This window comes from Eretmochelys imbricata, chromosome 3, assembly GCF_965152235.1.
Source record: "Eretmochelys imbricata isolate rEreImb1 chromosome 3, rEreImb1.hap1, whole genome shotgun sequence".
Lineage (NCBI taxonomy): Eukaryota > Metazoa > Chordata > Testudines > Cheloniidae > Eretmochelys > Eretmochelys imbricata.
Genome location: NC_135574.1, coordinates 7290582 through 7308644, shown reverse-complemented (window position 1 = coordinate 7308644; position 18063 = coordinate 7290582). Strand labels below are relative to the sequence as shown.

General features: G+C 50.3%; 1 protein-coding gene across 1 annotated transcript in view; it reads right to left on the bottom strand.

Moving 5' to 3' along the window:
* Window positions 1–17740, bottom strand: part of ZNF395 (zinc finger protein 395) — a 52761-nt gene extending 35021 nt beyond the window's left edge. The window contains 3 exon segments of the mRNA XM_077812337.1: window positions 1595–1852; window positions 17551–17580; window positions 17582–17740. Coding sequence (XP_077668463.1) covers window positions 1595–1852; window positions 17551–17580; window positions 17582–17740 — 447 coding nt within the window.
* Window positions 17741–18063: the final 323 nt, after the last annotated feature.

Here is an 18063-nt window from a genome sequence, read left to right as displayed (position 1 = left end):
TTGTAGGACAGCTCTGTGTGCAAGCCAAAAAAAATCAAACGAGGGCCTTATTGACACTTTGTTCCAGGCAGAACTCAGGGGCCCTGGTGGCACATCAGCAGCTGCCCCGCTCCATTCGGACAGCCACACTCCGAGACCTTTTACTATTACTTCCTAACTGTCAGGGTGGTTAAGCACTGGAACAAGTTGCCTAGGGAAGCTGGGGAATCTCCATCACTGGAGATTATTAAGAACAGGTCAGACAAACACCTGTCAGGGATGGTCTAAGAATAATACTTAGTCCTGCCATGAGTGCAGGGGACTGGACTACATGAAACTATGGAGGTCCCTTCCAGTCCTACATTTCTAGGATTCTGGGAACAGTAATCATTCCTATACCACTGAAGATAGATCCAGTGCTCTGCAAAGCACCCTACCCCTAACAGTGTGCAATCTACTGCACTGACCCTCTAAGGGCCTCCACGCCCCTGAGCACAACCAGGGTGGAGGGTACTCAGCATGGGCAAGGCAAGATGCCACACATCTCTGCCTCCTCCTTATCCATGAGAGACAAGGAAGACAGGTGTGTGACCCTGGCTCTTACAGTCCCTAGTCTCTCTACTGAGGCTGCCAAAAGAAGCCAGTTAGTATCTACTGAGCTGCTGATGGAGACGCTTGTCTACTGGGAACCCACTAAACTCATTCCACACTGGCTACCCAACAGCTAGCAGATGCTAATGACTTGGTAATTACAAAGCTAGGCCAGATTTGAGCCAGCAACTCAATTGTAATCCCTGAACTAATGCAGTCAGACGCTTTGATCCCATTTCCCATCCCCTGAACCACAGAGGGCATGTCTTCACTGCAGAGTTAGCCCCTCCTGCTGGAGCGGCCCCCCTGCAAAGCCTTACCCGGGTCAGACCCATGCGGTTGCATCCACAATGGTGCTGTAGCCCGTGTGCTGGGCTGGATTTTCTAACAAGATATCCCATGGCTCTCACTGGCGCATTAAACTGGGCCAACCCAATGAATTCACTCGCAGTGTATTGTGAGAGAACTTGTCTGTCCTTCCTGGGCTCCCAGGCGAGAGTGCCCTGATGAGTCTTACTGGCATCGCACCACAGCGTTACCTGAAGGCTGGTCACAGCTTCTGGCCAACTGGCAGCGTGGGAGATGGATTTCTTGGCTGGCACCTCTGTCCAAATGCTATGGAGGTACAGCAGATATGGAGCAGGCAAACTGGGGGGTGAGGGGGCTAAGACCCAGTGACGAAGAAGGGAGGAGTTCAACAAGAAAGTACAGCCCAGGTGGCACTGTGGGATAGGACTGGAGGACTAACAGCACCCTGGCACGCCCATGTTTTCACTGCATAGAGGGTGGGTTGCCAGCTTGGAAAGTGAAATGCTAGCTCAAGCCTAAACCACCCTCAGTGATGCCTGCTAGCTTGTGTTTAGAGTACCCTCAAGCCTGGGCCAGAGGTTCTTATGTGTGGACGGAAGGGGGAGGCTACAGCCCAGGCTAGCTCTGCACTGAAGCCAGACCCACAGCGGACTGCACCCAGGTTCAAGGGATTAACACTGCCGGTCAGCACTGTACAAACAGCCTCCTTACGTACTCTTTGTCCTGGGTGGAGCTGTAAGCGGTTCAGGTTTGGGAAGCTGGGATTCGTGCTGCTCTCCTCTGCCTGCTCCGTGCACCGACCACCCTCATACGAAGCCAGGTGGGAAGACACTCTGCTGAGCTCCGCCTGCAACGTGGGGATCTGGGCCGTCCCCAGCATCCTGTCTGCCAAGGAGCTGGGCGTGGAAACGCGGGCGCCCAGCAGGGAGCGCTTCCCCAGGCGCCTGGACAGCACGCTCGCCATCTTGACACTCTGTAAAGGACAAACAGACAGCTGCTATTACCTCCAGTGCAAAACACAAACTGCTCCGCCTCTGGGGTGCTGGCGAAAGGTACTGGGCTGAGAGTGCCCTGAACTTCTCGTGCTCAAAACAGGGGGCTGGGAGTCAGGAGGCCTCATTTCCGTGACTGGCTCTGATGGGACACTCACTGAGCCAACCTGACCACGTCCCTACCTCTCTGTGCTTCAGTCTCCCCCATCTGTAAAACAGAGATCACACCACTGACCACCTGCCAAATGGAAAGTGCTTCGAGATCCTTGGCTGGAAGGAACGATGCCTCCACACAAAGCGCTCGTCACAGCCCATTTCACAGCCTTTTGAAAAATCACATCCCTCCCCCTCGCTGTTATTTCTCAACCTCTTCATTGAACCTGGACTGACGTTCCTTCCCTCCCGTCCTGCACACAGTGGAAGGAGGTCCCGTGGTTAGGGCGCAAAGTGGATAAAATCAAATATTTAAAAAACAAAACAGATTTATGTCAATGAAGTTTTTTTAAAAACCTTATTTAAAATTTAATTTGAAATTGAGACAAAACCCTGAACTTACAATACAGCTATTAAAATCACTGACATTAATTAAAAAAATACTGTTAAGCTGAACATCTGCTGCCAAGTTTTAAAGAAAGGGAAACCACTGAACTGGTGGGAGTCACTGACTAAGCACCTGGAACCGGAGTTTAAAGTGCTAAACCAGCTTCTGACAACAGTGGCCTCTTCCGCAGGTTCAGTGAGAGAATATATTCTTCTCCATTTATTCCACTAGTTCATTCAAAATTAAGAAACCACTTGGGAGTTGAAAAAGCAGGAAAGTTTGTTTTCCACTTCCAATCTATGAACAAAAGCAAGGTGTAAGAGGATGAGACATACTAGTTCTAAAATTCTGAAGGATTTTGTGACCTAGAATCAATTCAATTCACTAACTACAGAAAATACCTCCTTAGTTTTATAGTCAAAACATGTTTTGATAAACGTTTTGTCTTATCTATCATCATGTCAAAGGTAGTTATATTTAACTAAACAAATACTTTTTAAAATGTTTCTGTGCATTTTAATTTCCATCCAAATAGAGCCCAACATAAATCACAAGTACAAGATTAATCAAAGTCTTGTAAAGTAGAAATGCATCATACACAATTTGCTAACTATTTTAAGTCTGAATAAACATAAGTTACATAACTGCTTGAATGAATGTATATAGATACAGTGTACCATCCCGTTAGCAAAAAGCACCACCAAATCTAATGTAAAAGCTATAGACAATTGCAAATCAACATGTTTTAATGGTTACCAACTAATGAGAATCAACCTTTCTTTAGGAAATTAACTAAAAAGTACAAATGCAAAACAAGATTAAAATTGTTGATTTAAATCAAGGTTTTCTGTTTGCTGATTTAAATTATTATTAAAATCAGTGATTTAAATCAATCCACCCTGTTAGAGCACTAGCTTAGGACTTGCAAGACCGGAGTTCAATTCTCTGCTCCATCAGACTTCCCATGTGACCATGAACAAGTCAACTAGCCACTCTGTGCCTCAGTTTCCCCGTCCGCAAAAGTGCTGCCCTGCCTCACAGGGTGTTGTGAGGATACACATATTAAAGACTGTGAGGTTCTCTCATATCTACTGACGAAAAGCACTATAAATATTATTGCTATTATCGGAAGGGTGCACATGAGGGCTGAGCAGCACAGGGAGGTATATTATCACAGGGGGACACACGAGGGCTGAGCCAACATCCATGGGTATGGTACTGTGCGGTGGCCTATGAGCACTGGGCTGCAAGCACCAATTTATCTTGTTAAACCAGGAGCAGGCCCAGGCTTTGGCCACATCGATCATTACACGTCAGTCTCTTTGGGTGGCTGCCACCCCAGGAATATCAGTAGAGACACTTTTAAACCAATTGCATTGTCCGAGGCTAATGGGAATGCACCACGGGCAAGTTTACAGCTCCAGCAGACAGCTATGGTTTGCTCTGAGGACATTCATCAGTTGTGGCAGTATCGGATCCAGTGGGCTAAGGGGTTTTACCCTGGCTGTCAGCTCAGCTGCCACTAAATCAGGTTCTACAGTCCATCTACAGACAAAGACAAAGCCCTTCGGGGATTCAACAACGATCCACAAAGCCACATAATGCACCCAGACTGTGCTTTACAATACGTAACAGGGAAGCCCAGCAAAGCAAGAACAATTAAAGCTTAAAAAATAGACAGGAGAATCCAATGTTACTCTTACTACACCTACCACTGCATTTGCTGCAAACCATGGTTTTCTAACAGCCACCTCTGATCAGATTCCCCTCATCTGAACCTGTTTAACCTGTAACATTCCTGTGGGTGTTCCCCCCCACCCACTGAAATGATGTTCCCAGATGGATCTTCCAAATCGACCTCATCCGCTGTTCACAGCTGTGGCCCAGCAATATTCGTGGCCCTGGAGAGCCAAACATCATGTAGAGAACAGCTAGGAAGGCTTCCCACACACAACCTGCAGCCCCCTTGCTATTACAGACCGGGCCCTCCAAAAGAGACTCTGCCAGTGCACCTCAATGGGGGGCTCCCCTCAATTCCGCAACATCCACTTGCCAGTCCTGGGCACAGGGAAATAGCGGTGCCTAAAGAAACTGACAAGCTCATGATGTGGACAAAAGTCGTCTCTCAGGATATCAAAGATCCACTTTATTCCACAAATAAATTAGTTAGTCTCTAAGGTGCCACAAGTACTCCTTTTCTTTTATTGCTCAAGTAATCCAGATTCCAATTAAGGACTCCAGATGCAGAAGAACTGTGCCCGAATGTGCCACTCCCTCCTTAGCACTATTACCTCATCTCACTCTCGCTTGTGTGTTCCTGGTTTAGGGTTCAAGTTCCCACAGGCAACACTTGGGTTTTTTTAGCCTTTGGTACCTCTACTAACCCACACAGTTAAGGTGGCAGCCAGTCCACCCAGAATACACATGCAGCAGTCTCAAACCACTGGATCAAGAGAACCATGGAAATTGGTGATGGCAAAGTTCACCTGCACACTCTCTGCCAAGGCAGGGCTGTCCCCTCCAGTACCCTGTCCAGTCTAGTTTTAAATGATTTGTGCAATGGGGCTTCCACCCCTTCCTTACGGGGACTATTCCACAGGCCTATGGAGCTTTGCTCTGCAGGCCTGTGTTATAGACGTCAGACTAGCTGATCACAATGGCCCCTTCTGGCCTTAGAACCCATGAATCTATGGATTCTATAGAAGTTTTGGGATATACGGCCTAAATTTTCCTGACCTAATTTCCAGCCCACTCCTCCTAGTTATATCCCCTTGGTCCGACCTAAGTAAATCCTTGGGTTTTGCAGTTACATACCTCTACATTGCCAAAAGACACATACTTAACCCTTTCAGCCTCCCCAGCCCGGTGACCGCTTTTGCTGCTCTTCCCTGAATTCCCATCCATTTGCCAATGTTTTTCTGGCCGGGTGGTGCCCAAAACTGCAGACAGTCCACAAGGTGAGCGCCCACCAGACCCGTCAAGAGAGAAACGATCACCTTCCGAAACATCACATTAGGGCTGGCACTTCTGCATCCTTCAGGAATTCCTTTCCTCTCCCTTCCCTACCTGGGAGGAACAGGCGTTTCAGCCAGATGCGTTTTCCAGGGTGGGGTTCCTCTCACACGCTCATTGGGTGCTGCCAGTCCGGTAGATTCTCTCCCTGATGATGAATGCAGCATTCAGGCACTGGACTACAATCAATAACTAAATGTGTAGTTCCCTCCTAAAGGCCGTTTCTTCCCTTGATCTCTGTGCAAAACCAGCCACTAACACCAGTGAGCATGCACACATTCCTAGACTTTAAAGCCAGAAGGGATTGGCCTATGTTATACAGGAGGTCAGGAGAAGATTCCCTCTGCACTGCAGTAAATATGTATTTTTGGATGTGCACCATGGCCCACAGACCATAATTAAACACAACGCTTGACCCTCAAGTCCCAATGAATTTGACACCTTGGCCAAGACTCTAGTCAGACTAGGACACAAAGTTCCAACTATCCTCCTACACCACTGAAACAGGTGGATTGGTCTTAGCATGCAGAGGGAGAATCAGTGTTCTAATGTAACTGAAGCTTTAAATCCACTGTCAAAACCTTATTCTTTCACAAAGATTCACACTGTTCCCCTTGAAGTCAACAGGCATTTTGGTCACAACCTTCAGCGGGAACATGATCAAACCCTCAAAGAGGGCAATTAAATCTAAACTGTGTCATTACCGCCCCCTCCTGCAAGGCAATGTTGGCTCAACAATTTAAACTTGTTTAATAATCATAAAAAAAAAGGAGGGGGGGAAATCTAGAACTCAAGAAAAATAAAAGTGCAAAAAAAAAAATACATTTCTCAGGGTTGTGCCTTTAGGACTTAAGAGAACAGATGATAGGAGGAAAGAAAATAATAAAGGAGAAAGAGTTACACAAAGCTCTGAGATGAAGGAAGAGAGGGAGCATGCTGTAGTGGTCAAAGCACAAGACGGGAATCCAGGAACTCCAAGAATCTAATTCCAGCTCTGACACTGACTTGCTATGTAACCTTGGGAATGTCACGTAGCTTCTCTGTGATGGTGTTCCCTCACCCATAAGCCTTGTGAAATGGGTAAGAGTCCCATTAGGATATCGGTAAAACACGTGGAATGCTGGGTTATTAATGAAGTAGCCATGTCTTACCACTCCACTTTATTTGGTTAAAGCACCATTAGGAGCATTTTTCTTCTCTCTTGGTGACATTAACACATTCACAGTAATTTTTCTTAGGCTTTTTTCTAAAATTATTTCCCCCCCCTTGAAAACAGGCAGTGATGGATTTTCCCTTTTGACTGGTGCATGTAGCAAGTACATAAAGAGAACTTCTCTGTCTGGCTTTTTCTATTCCTTTAGATTTGCATGTTTTTCTGTTGTAAAAATATGGGTTTTCTTAAGAGCAAGGAGAATTCATGCCAAGGGAGGACAGACCTTCCAAGTTTACGCATAAAGAACCAAAGAGAGAAAAGACTGTAACATGCACTGTTCAGGGTAAACAGTGTTATAGTAATACTTAGCACTCTTCATCTTCAAAACACATTACAAAGTCACAGTGCCCTATTTTACAGATGGGGAAACTGAGGCAGAGAGTGGCAAAGTGATTAGACCAAGGACATACAGTGAGTGCGTGCCACAACTAGATTTAGAACACAGGAATCCTGACAACGCTCTCCTCTAGCCCCCCCCCCCCACAGTTCTATGCTCTATCCACTAGGCTTTGAGCGCTTGAATGGAGTAGAGGAGGGCGGCTGCAAGCAGTCAGATGGAGCTACCGGCACAGGGCCGGCCCTAACTTATAGCAGTAGAGGATAGGACGTAGGTCTGCTCCACTTATCACACTCCCTCCCGCCCGTGCCCCACCTAGTCTCTCTCTCCTTGCATCAAGCATAGGCAGCAGGGCTGCCTCCATCAGCAGGGAGTTCCCCTGCCCACAGGGAATTCTCCACCGGTTGCTTTCAGGCCACTCTGTGCGGCCTGTGCAAAGCGTCCTCGGCAGACCTGAGGACCCGACCTGAGCTAGCTCTGCTTGAGCTAGTGCACAAAACACAGAAGCGCGGACACTGCAACACAGACAGTGGCTTCCACCCAAGGGGTTTGGCAGGCTTGGACTTGAGTGACTATCCTGAGGTGCCATCTGTTCTGAAACGCCCACACTGCTATATTTAGCACACTAGCTGAAGCAGAGCTAGCGAGAGTCTGTCTGCCCGGGCTGGGAGGCACGCCCCCAGCTCCAGGACAGACGTACCCAAAGAGACTTGCCCAAACTCACACTCTGTAGATTTGAATTCCGAATGAAAACTTTAACCTGCCACCCCACCTCAAGCTTCAGAGAAGCCACTCAAAGCTAGGGAGCTGACAAACGTGAAATAAATGCACCACACTATGGTCAGGTCTACACGACAGACTTAGACTGGTATGACAACATCGCTCAGGGGCGTGAAAAATCCACCCCCGAGCGACGTCGTTATAACCCCCCATGCCGCTGGGCTGCTGTACGGGATGACAAGCCCTAAATGAATATATTACATTAAAGATGAGAAACTGAAGTGGAAAGTAGCTGCCACCTCGTAGGTGCTTCAGGGAAAGGTATTGGAAGTGGTGCTTTTCCATATGACTTTGTACTGAAGCAATGCACCTGCACGCCTCCAGGGGTCGCTATGCTGTTGGACGTGCCAGCTTACTGATTACAAATAAAACTAAGGTCCTAGCCGCTTTTGGTTTTTTAAGACAGATGGTGCTTTTCCAAAGAGTTTGGGTGTTAAACCATGGTGTTCTGACTAAATACCAACTCTAGCACCTATATTCTGATTCCTCTCACTGAAATTCCCCGTGTACTTTCATTTGACTTTAGCATTCTTTTTCATTTCCAGGCCTAAATTGTTGCATGGTGTTGCTGTGTGCTGTTAAATAGCTGTGGAGTTCTCCCCCAGAGATGGCCACATTTCAGTGATGGATATATGTAGTTTATACAGCACTCTTGTAGCCTACATACCATTTCAGTCACACAGAATTTCAGAAAAAAAGGAGCCACAGAGATCACAATTTCAAACTGACCCTGATCCCAAATAATATCTCATTTCAAGACTGAAGTGGAAAGTAGCAGCTATTTAACAGCCACAGTAACACTACAAAAGTGTTTCCAATGGGAAGTGAAGAAGAATATTGACAGGTTTCAGAGTAGCAGCCGTGTTAGTCTGTATCCGCAAAAAGAAAAGGAGGACTGCATCCAATGAAGTGAGCTGTAGCTCATGAAAGCTTATGCTCAAATAAATGTTAGTCTCTAAGAAGAATATTGTATCCACTTGAAACTACACAGGGAATATCAGGGAGAGCCGACACAATACAGTTACCAGGACACCATGGCTAGCACCCTACTCTTAAGAAACATGCTATTTATCTTTAAAAATTAAGGTCCTGATTCAACAAAACACATAGGGGCTGGTCTATACTGGAAAATTAGATTGACCCAGCTACGGCACTCAGGGGTGTGATGAATCCACACCCCTGAGTGAGGTAGTTAAGCCGACCCCAGTCCCTGTGTAGACAGCCCCAGGTCGATGGAAGAATTCTTCTTCAGCCTACCTAGCCACCACCTCTGGGGGAGGCGGATTACCTACATTGATGGGAGAACCCCTCCCGTCCGCGTAGGTAGCGTCTGCACTGAGGCACTACAGTTGTACATGTTTCAAGTGCAGACAAGCCCTTAACCACCTCGCTCCCTCTGTAGGTGCTCCAAGTGCTTTGCTGGGATTATTCAAGTGCTTAAATTTAAGCATGTGCACCTCAGGGCTTTGCTAAACCAGGTGCTGAAAGCGGTAGGCCCTTTTTCAGCAGAAAGGCGCTCCCAGGAGCACAGCACCCCCTATGCCAGGTCAGGCCAGGCCTTTAGGAAGAGCCCCACCTTCCGTTTCACTGGCACCACTTCCGGGAGCACCTCTTAGTGGGTGGCAAAGCCTTTACATTTTTACTGCCCCCACTGCTGACACATACCTCTCCCCTCTCTTAACTCAGTCACATGGAAAACCTATACCAAGTTTTTTTCTGTTTTTAGGAACTTATGGAGACAAATTTGCTGACTTCTCCCCACCCTTCCTTAAAACCTCAGGGAAATCCCTCAGCATCCGAACTAACTTGCAAGTACGTTGACCACACCAGATTGCTACTAGAACAGCAGGGCTCTTGGGAATCACTCTCTCTCCTTATAACTAAGCCACCGTGTTCCCAGACTGGGCACTCATCCACACCAATTTACCATGAAATTTAAAAATAGGACACCAGGGGACTTTTTCAAGGTACAAATGCACATTCCCTGAGGCAGAGGGAAGCTATGTAGCAACAATCCAAATGTGTATTTATCTATCTCGATTTATCGCCTTCGGTTCACAGATCTAACCCCTGAAAAGATTATTCCCCATTCTACAGACAGGGCAGCAGAGGCAGAACGAGAAAGAAATTTGCACCAGATCACACAGCAAGCCTGTGGTAAGGCCTGTCTATCCTGACTCCGTGTTTACCACTAGACCACGCGTCAGCCCATAGCCCACGCCTCCTGCTTTCAATAACTTGCACTCAAATACTGCCAGTGCCAAGAACTCTGTTCAGACAGTGGATTCTGGATTATCAGTGGCATTTTTATTCCATGCTGTTTGAGGGGCTTGACAGTTTAAAGACTTCCCCTTGCACCAGCCTGGCCCTACTCCTCCATACCAAGAAAGGCTGGGATATAATGCCCACTTCAGTATCTCTCCAGAAAGTTTATTTTTTTTCCCCGATACCTTGTAAATTCTATTCACATGACCCTTCCCTGCAGGTTTTACTGCCGGCCAAGCCCAGTCCTCTCCCACTTTAAAAGGTCCCGCTCATCTCCCCTATGCAAACAAACAACTACTGAAACCAACAGGGCTGCAAGGTTCCTTTAAATTGTGCTAATCTTTCAGTGCAGCACCTGGCTCTGATCCAGAAGAGGGGGTTGGGGTATTTTTGACTTGCAAAAAGAGTTTAAGAGTAGGGAGCTCAGGAACGCCAGAGCCACAACTGCTTTCAGCAGACCCTGCAGGGTGAAACTGGGATCTTCTTTCAACACCATGTCCCATACCGCGTGGCCTGTGATTAGGAAGTGTACATGCTAACACAGCTACTCAGCTGAAAAGAGGACTGCTGAGGGGCTTTAGCTGAACGCTACAGGGTGAGTGGAGACGGCATTAGGATCGATCGCTGTGAAGTCCGCTGAGAGCCACACCCCACTTAAAAGAACAAGGGGGAAACCCCTGTGAAGACTTCCGATGGCAGCTGAGCTGAAATGCTAGGAAACAAGAACCCTTCTGAGAGGGAAGCTGTCCAGATTTGTGCTGGAGAGTCATGAACACGGCTCCAAAAAAAGGGAGGCTAAACAACCTACAGCAATGGCATTTGAAAGACCCTACCTCTTACATATAGCAACTGCAGTTTACCAAGGCGGGGGTCATTATACCCATATTCCAGATGAAAAAACAGAGGCATATAATTTCTCTCTGACCTGCCCACAGCTACAAAGCAAGCTCTGATGGCAGAACTAGGAACGCAGGGTCTTCTGCTTAGACGCCCACCACTTAGACTCTGACCCATATGAACACTGCCGACTAATGCACACAGTCAGTTGCTAGCAACCACACTTCACACAGGTGAGAACCAGCAGAGATCCAGAATTATTTCTTGAACACTGAGCATACACTTTGGAGGCAATTGTCAACGTTCGGCTTTAAACAAGCAGTGGGGAAGACATCCGTCCATCTTCAGCCTTTCCACACTGGAGTCATATACTAATAAATAACAGCAATGCTTAGGTGCTTAACTGGGGTCTGAAAACTCTTTACAGAGAAGGTGAAGTATCATTCACTCAATTTTACAAATGGGGAAACTGAGGCACAGAAGTGAAACACTTTACTCAAATTCACACAACAAATCCACAGCAGAGAGCGGACTAGAACCCTAGTTCCACATCCTAATCACTAATGCTCCCCAGTCAGAACACCCAAATGTGGCAGGAAAGTAATTCTGCTATTAGCATTTGCATTGCAGAAGTGACTAGAAGCCCCCCCTGTACTGAGCGAGGTACTGTACAAGCACATTACAGAACCATGGTCCCTGCCCCGGAGAACTTACAATCTAAACTGCTGCCTACTTTCTTAAAAACAGAAGTTTGTAGGTTTCATCATCTTGGAAATATCAATTAGCACACGCTAAAGCCAAGCTCACATAACACAGTATCCTACTGCACTGAAGTCAATGGAACTACTCATGGTGTAAAACGTTACTCAACATGAATAAGGGTGTCAAAAGTGAAATGGGACTGTGACCGACTGAAAAACGTATATAACTTCTGCCTCCTCAACTCCACTAACTCACATTTATACAGTGCCTTTCTTCCAGAACGATCAGAAAACACTTTACAGACTATGGCCCCAATCCTGCAATCTGTTGCATGTGTCGTGGATGCCTGCCCAGACCCAGTTGCAAGATTTGGGTCCTATATTCAAAACCTGCTTCAACCAACACTGAAGTGCAACCACCACTGAGATGGAACATGGCTGCTATTTATAATTATGATAGATGATATATATGATAATTTAGGACAGGAAGTGAAAAATTGCATCACCTATTAAAACTGCGTGGGGAAAGTTTAAGAAAGAAAACGAAGTGGCAAATCAAAATTTGGCCAAGACCCCCACTCCTGCAGAAAATGCCCAGGAGTTCCTTAATTACAAGTGGGTAAGACTCAATTTCACAGCATAAATCTGGCCTTTACTTATTCTTATTAAATGCATTTATTAGTGAGAATAACAGCCGGCCTCTCTATATATGTGGGAGGCAGTGTGGTCAAGTGGGCAGTGCAGTGGACCGGGTTTAACTCCTGGCTTGCTGTCTGGCCTAGAGCAAGTTCACCTTCACCTATCTGTGCTTCAACGTTCCCATCCTTAACGTTACAAAAATGATATTCCCCTTCCCTTGTAAAGAACTCTGAACGTGATGGATAAAAAGTGTTATACACCACTCAGACATTACCGACTCCAACAGGGGCAGAACTGGGCTTTTGGCTTGGAATATTTCAAATCTTTAGAATCAAAGGTTCAAATCCCAGCTGAGACAATTCACCCCTTCATCCTTCTAAGGCACATAAATTTAATTCCCCCTACTTTACTGAACGAGGATCTGCCAGATGAGACTTTAAAAACCCAGCTCCTGCCTGCTCTTCATGGACACTGAAGATCCCATGGTGTTTTAGTAAAAGAAAAAGCACTTTGCTCCAGCACCCTTTCCCAAAATTTCCCTTTCATTCTGCTATGTTGCCTGCTGCCCTCCATCTCAGAGGTGGCTGCATTTTAGCCATGCGGCCTGTATTTATTCATGGTCTTTGAAATGCTGTTGGGATCCTTCTGATTAGAAACACTTTTTACTGTCCCAGCTTGGAGGATGCCAGAGAGCCCTGTTAAAACTGGGGCTAAGCTGACGACAACTATGACAAGTTTCATCTCCACCCGTCTCTCTCTCATGCACTGAAGTTACAGAAAACTTCAGACTTGCCATTTCGTACTCTGCTGCATTTTTCCGAAGGCCTTAATTTAGGGTGGGTAGGGGTCTCCGGCCCTCCCATTGGGGCTTGGACGAAAGCCTGAGTGTGTGTGTGGGGGGGGGGGTCTTGCCCATTTCACTCCAGTGTGAATGTCTGTGTTGCTGCTGAGTTCAAGAAGGAGATAAGGATTTTGAGGAGAGAGAATTTTTAATTGGGCAGTAAACATATATAAACACTCATACACCTACCTACACATTCACCAGGCTGTCCCTAAAACAGCAGCAGCCCCACCACCCTAAGAAAGCCCCTCAACCAACACCAGCCATCTGCTAGCATTTGAGAAAGACAGCCGGCTCTAAGGGGTTAAGGTAACAGAGTCTGGGAAGTTTCAGAGTAACAGCCGTGTTAGTCTGTATTCGCAAAAAGAAAAGGAGTACTTGTGGCACCTTAGAGACTAACCAATTTATTTTAGCATGAGCTTTCGTGAGCTACAGCTCACTTCATCAGATACATACCGTGGAAACTGCAGCAGACTTTATATATACACAGAGAATATGAAACAATACCTCCTCCCACCCCACTGTCCTGCTGGTAAGGACAGTGTCTGGGAAGGAAAAGGTGGAGATTTGCTACTTTCTCAAAACCAAGCCTACAGCTGGCAAACTCCCATCTGATACCCTCAGCACATGACTGCAAAGGGACAGGTATGAGTCTACAGGAGGGGCTGTGGCATGCTTGCAAAAGGGCAAGGATGGGAACACGAGGGGCACGCAAAGCGGCACGGGGGGTGGGGGCTGTAAGGCGGATTGTGGAATGCATGCAGTGGGGCAGTGCAAGAGTGTGGCAATCATTCAAGAGAGAGGAGAGCAACAGAAGGGGGTGTGGCATGCCTGCAAACTGGCGGACAGAAAAATATGAGAGAAGGAGTGGCCTGCACGCCAGGGGACTGGGGAGCACTGGGGAAAACGCTGAAGTTCACGCAAAAGCGGGCAGTGGGGTACAAGGAATTGACATGCAAGCCGATGAGCTGGAAGGGGTCTGGAAGGCATACAAAGAGTCATGGACAAGCACAAAATGCATGCAAAGGGCAGAGACAATGGTGTGGCATGCATTGTAAAGCTCCAGGAACAGAGGTGCTGCAGGAGGGTGGTGTGCGTGTGTGCACGAGGGCAGGAGTGTGGCAGAAGCGGGAGGCGTGGCGTGTGTGCACAGGGCCCAGGAGTGTAGCAGAATGGCGGGGGCATGGCATGTGCGCACCAGGCCAGGAGTGTAGCAGAGCGGGGCGGGGGGTGGCATGCGTGCATAAAACGGGGCAATAGTGTAGCCAGGAGGGGGCGTGGCACCCATGTAATGAGCAACAGTACAGCCAAGAGGGGGCGTGGCACGCATAAAACAGGGCAAGAAGTGCAGCCAGGAGGAGGCGCCCGGAGCAGGAGTGCAACAGGGAGGGGGCAGGGCCCTGGGACAGGTGTGCAATAGGAAGCAGCATGCTGTACGTGAGGGAAGAGGTGCCAGAGGAGGCCTGGCATGTGTGCAGAAGAACAGGGAATGGGTGCATGCACAGAGGACTGAGGAGTTAACAAGCAGGGGGACACTGGGATGACATGCAGCGGGCACTGGGGAAGCATGGGGGTTATGTGCAGAGGGAAATGGGGGGATACTCAGAAGTAACAGGTGAGTTTCCAAGGATTTGCACAGTGGGAAATGGAGATGGGCCCAGAAGAGGAATAGGAATACCTGGGCAGTGCTACGTGCAGGAGGAAATGGGGTGATGCACAGGGGGACAGAGAGGTGCCATGGAGGGAGCTGGGGGTGAATGCAGAGGGGAACAAGGGTGCATGAGGGAATGGAACGACAGGGTGTGTTGCACACAGAGGTAACGGGGTGCACAAGGGAATGGGGACAAATGGGACAGCTCCACGTGGGGGGAATTGGAGTGCAGTCGGCAGATGTATAGGAAGGGAAACAGAGGGTGTAGAGCAGGTTGAGGGCAAAGGGGCTAAGGGTGCATGGAGAGGCTGGACACAGATGGGAAAAAAGGTGCATGGGGAAGCTGACATGGGGGGTGCACGGCGCGGTGGCACCCAGCGAGGGAATACGGAAACAGGGACTAAAAGGGGAGGTTGCATGCAGGGAGGAATAAGGTTGTACATGGCGGGGTGCAAGCAGCGGGGGAGCACGGGGCGGGTGCATGCAGCGGGGGACTATGGGAATAAGGGTAAAGGGGCCACTACATGCACCGCAGAATGGGGGGTGCACGGGACGGTTGTGTGGCGGGACAATATAGGAACAGGGGGTGCGCGGGGCTGCTGCATGCGGCACGGGGGCACAAGGGGAGCAGGGCACTGCTGCATGGGGGGGAGACAGCGGGATACACGGCGCGGCTGCACGCGACAGAGGATGCACGGGGCGGGGGGGGAACGGGGGGATGCACGGGGAACGCGGGGTGCACGGGGCGGGGGGGGGAACGGGGGGTGCGGGGGGTGCACGGGGAACGCGGGGTGCACGGGGGGGATGCACGCGGCGGGGAGGACGGGGGAGTGCACGGGGAACGCGGGGTGCACGGGGCGGGGGGGGGACGGGGGAGTGCACGGGGAACGCGGGGGGCAGCGGGAACGGGGGGCGCTCGGGGAAGGCGGGGTGCACGCGGCGGGGAGGACGGGGGGATGCGCGGGGTGCGGGGGGAACGGGGGGCGCACGGGGAACGCGGGGTGCACGGGGCGGCCTGTTGCAGCCCCAGCGCCCGCGCACCCCGCCCCGGTCGCCCCCCTGCAGCCCGCGCCGCCGAGCCCGCGCCTCCTTCTCTCCGCCTTGCTCCCTTCCCCCGCCTTTTGCGGGCAGCGGGCCCCCCGCGCCCCCGGGGGGCGGCTCCCCGCAGTGCCCCGGGCCCGGCCCCCCTGCCCGGCCGCGCGGCGCGGCACTTACCTCCCGCTCCGCTCGCTTCGCTCGCTCCCTCCCGAGCTCGGCTTGTTTTGAAATTAACCTTCCCCTTCCCCCTCCCCGAGTCCCCGGCACAGGCTGCCTCACGTACGCGGCTGCAGGCAGCCCCCGGCCTGGAGTCCCGGCCGGGAAGGGACTGCGGGGGACTCCACTGGGTAACACCCCGGGACAGCGGTAGGCAGAGAACAGCTACAACTGCGGGGCCAGGGACGCAGCGGGAGCTACCTCGACCTAGACAGACACCCGTCCTAACAGGGAGACACTCAGCTGCCGGCAAACACGGACACGTGCGAACACACGCCAGGCTTGGTCCGTGCAGACAGAGGCATACAGCTAAGTAGATACACAGGGCCGGATCTTCAGAGGTGCTGACTATCTGTCTTTAGTTTGCATTTGATTCCTTTGGAATTATAGGTGCTCAGCACCTCTGAAGATCAAGATCGCGGCCCGGGAAGGCACGTATACATACACCCCCATACACATGACTCCATGGGTCCCACTCAAGGCCCGGTACAGCAGGCATAGGTACACACAGGGTACATATACATGGCTGGATGCCATCACACATATATGCAGCCTCATATATATCTAATATATATGAATTACACATATATAATTTGCCACACACACGCATGCAGCCACACAATGTAATCAACTGTGTTAATGTTTTATTGGCGTGGCAAGCTATACCAGTGTAGACCGCCGCTAGGTAGCCACAGAAAGAGGCACAGGGGTGCACCCAAAGACAAGCATGGTCTCTTGCAGGCAGGAGCAGCCAAACCCCAACGATCTTCCTTGCAAAGAAAAACAAAGTCGTTGTTGCACCCTTATTCCCAGAGGTGCTGGAAGGACGGGTGCTGGGGACGCAGCAGCACCCCTGTCTTGAAGTGGTTTCCGTCATATGCAGGGGTTTACAGTTTGGTTCAATGGCTCTGGGCACCCCCACTCTACACATTGTTCCAGCGTCCCTGCGTAGTCCCCATAATAAGAAAAGGAGGACTTGTGGCACCTTAGAGACTAACCAATTTGTTTGAGCATAAGCTTTAGTGAGCTACAGCTCACTCCATCAGATGAAGTGATCAGATCACTCCTTTTCTTCTTGCGAATACAGACTAACACGGCTGCTACTCTAGTCCCCATAATGGTTACTCTCAAATACCCTGGACACCGCTCAAGCCACTTTGCTGGTCGCCTCTTTGTAGAGGAGAAGGAGGCCAGGAAAATTCATCCTCCCACCTCCCTTCCAAGCTATCCCCTGATCCAGGCCAGGGCTGGCTGGAGTGCAGCCCCGGGGCCAAACACAGTCTGCGGAGACAGAGTGATACCGCATGGCCCTCCCTCTTTCAACCTCCACTGAGACCAGGGGTATGGGGAGTTGGCGAGGGATGCACAGATGCTGAGACCCGTGGCCTGTATGGTGGGACCGGCAGCGGGGACCAGTTGTCTCCATGGGCCACCCCTGCATTCAAGAGGAGGGCATGTGATGCAGCCACTGGTGCCCTTCCCTCAGAGCAGGTGCAGCTCTGAGTTTAGCAGCCCCTGTAACGTTGGAGAAGGGCAACTTGGGAGCCCTTTGGGCATCCTCCCTTGTTCCACGGTTACCTGCCGCCTCCACTGCGCCGCATGCTTTACCTTGGTCTGCGCCCTCCAGGAACGGCCCCGGGGCCCATCCCTCGGGCGGGCGGCCCGGGAGGCAGCGCGACGCCGCACACGTGCTCCCAGCGCCGGGATTTGCCTCTTGCCCGCTGCCGGCCGGGTTAAAGCGCTTCGGGAAGGTCTGGTGTAAACAAGCTGCCCACATGCTCAGCCCCTTCCCGCGCATTGGCTGCCCGGCTCCCTTTAAATACACGCCCCCACCGGAGCCTGCAGAAAATAAACAGTGCGGGGCTGGGGCGAGCTTGCCGCGGCTTCCCCCTGGCTCCTCCCTTGCGAGTCCTGCACCAGTCCCGCTGTGGCCTGACACCCGAGCCGGGACAGCCAGGGCTTTTTGGGGGGGGGGGTGCGCACTCTGCGGAATGGCAGCTGGGGAGGGGGGAATCCCCTCCCCACCAGCCCCCCGGTTCCTGCATCCAGTAGCCTGAAATCACCCAGCCGCTCCATTTCTGCTGCTCACGGGGGGCGGGAGGGACAGATAGCCGCTCTGTG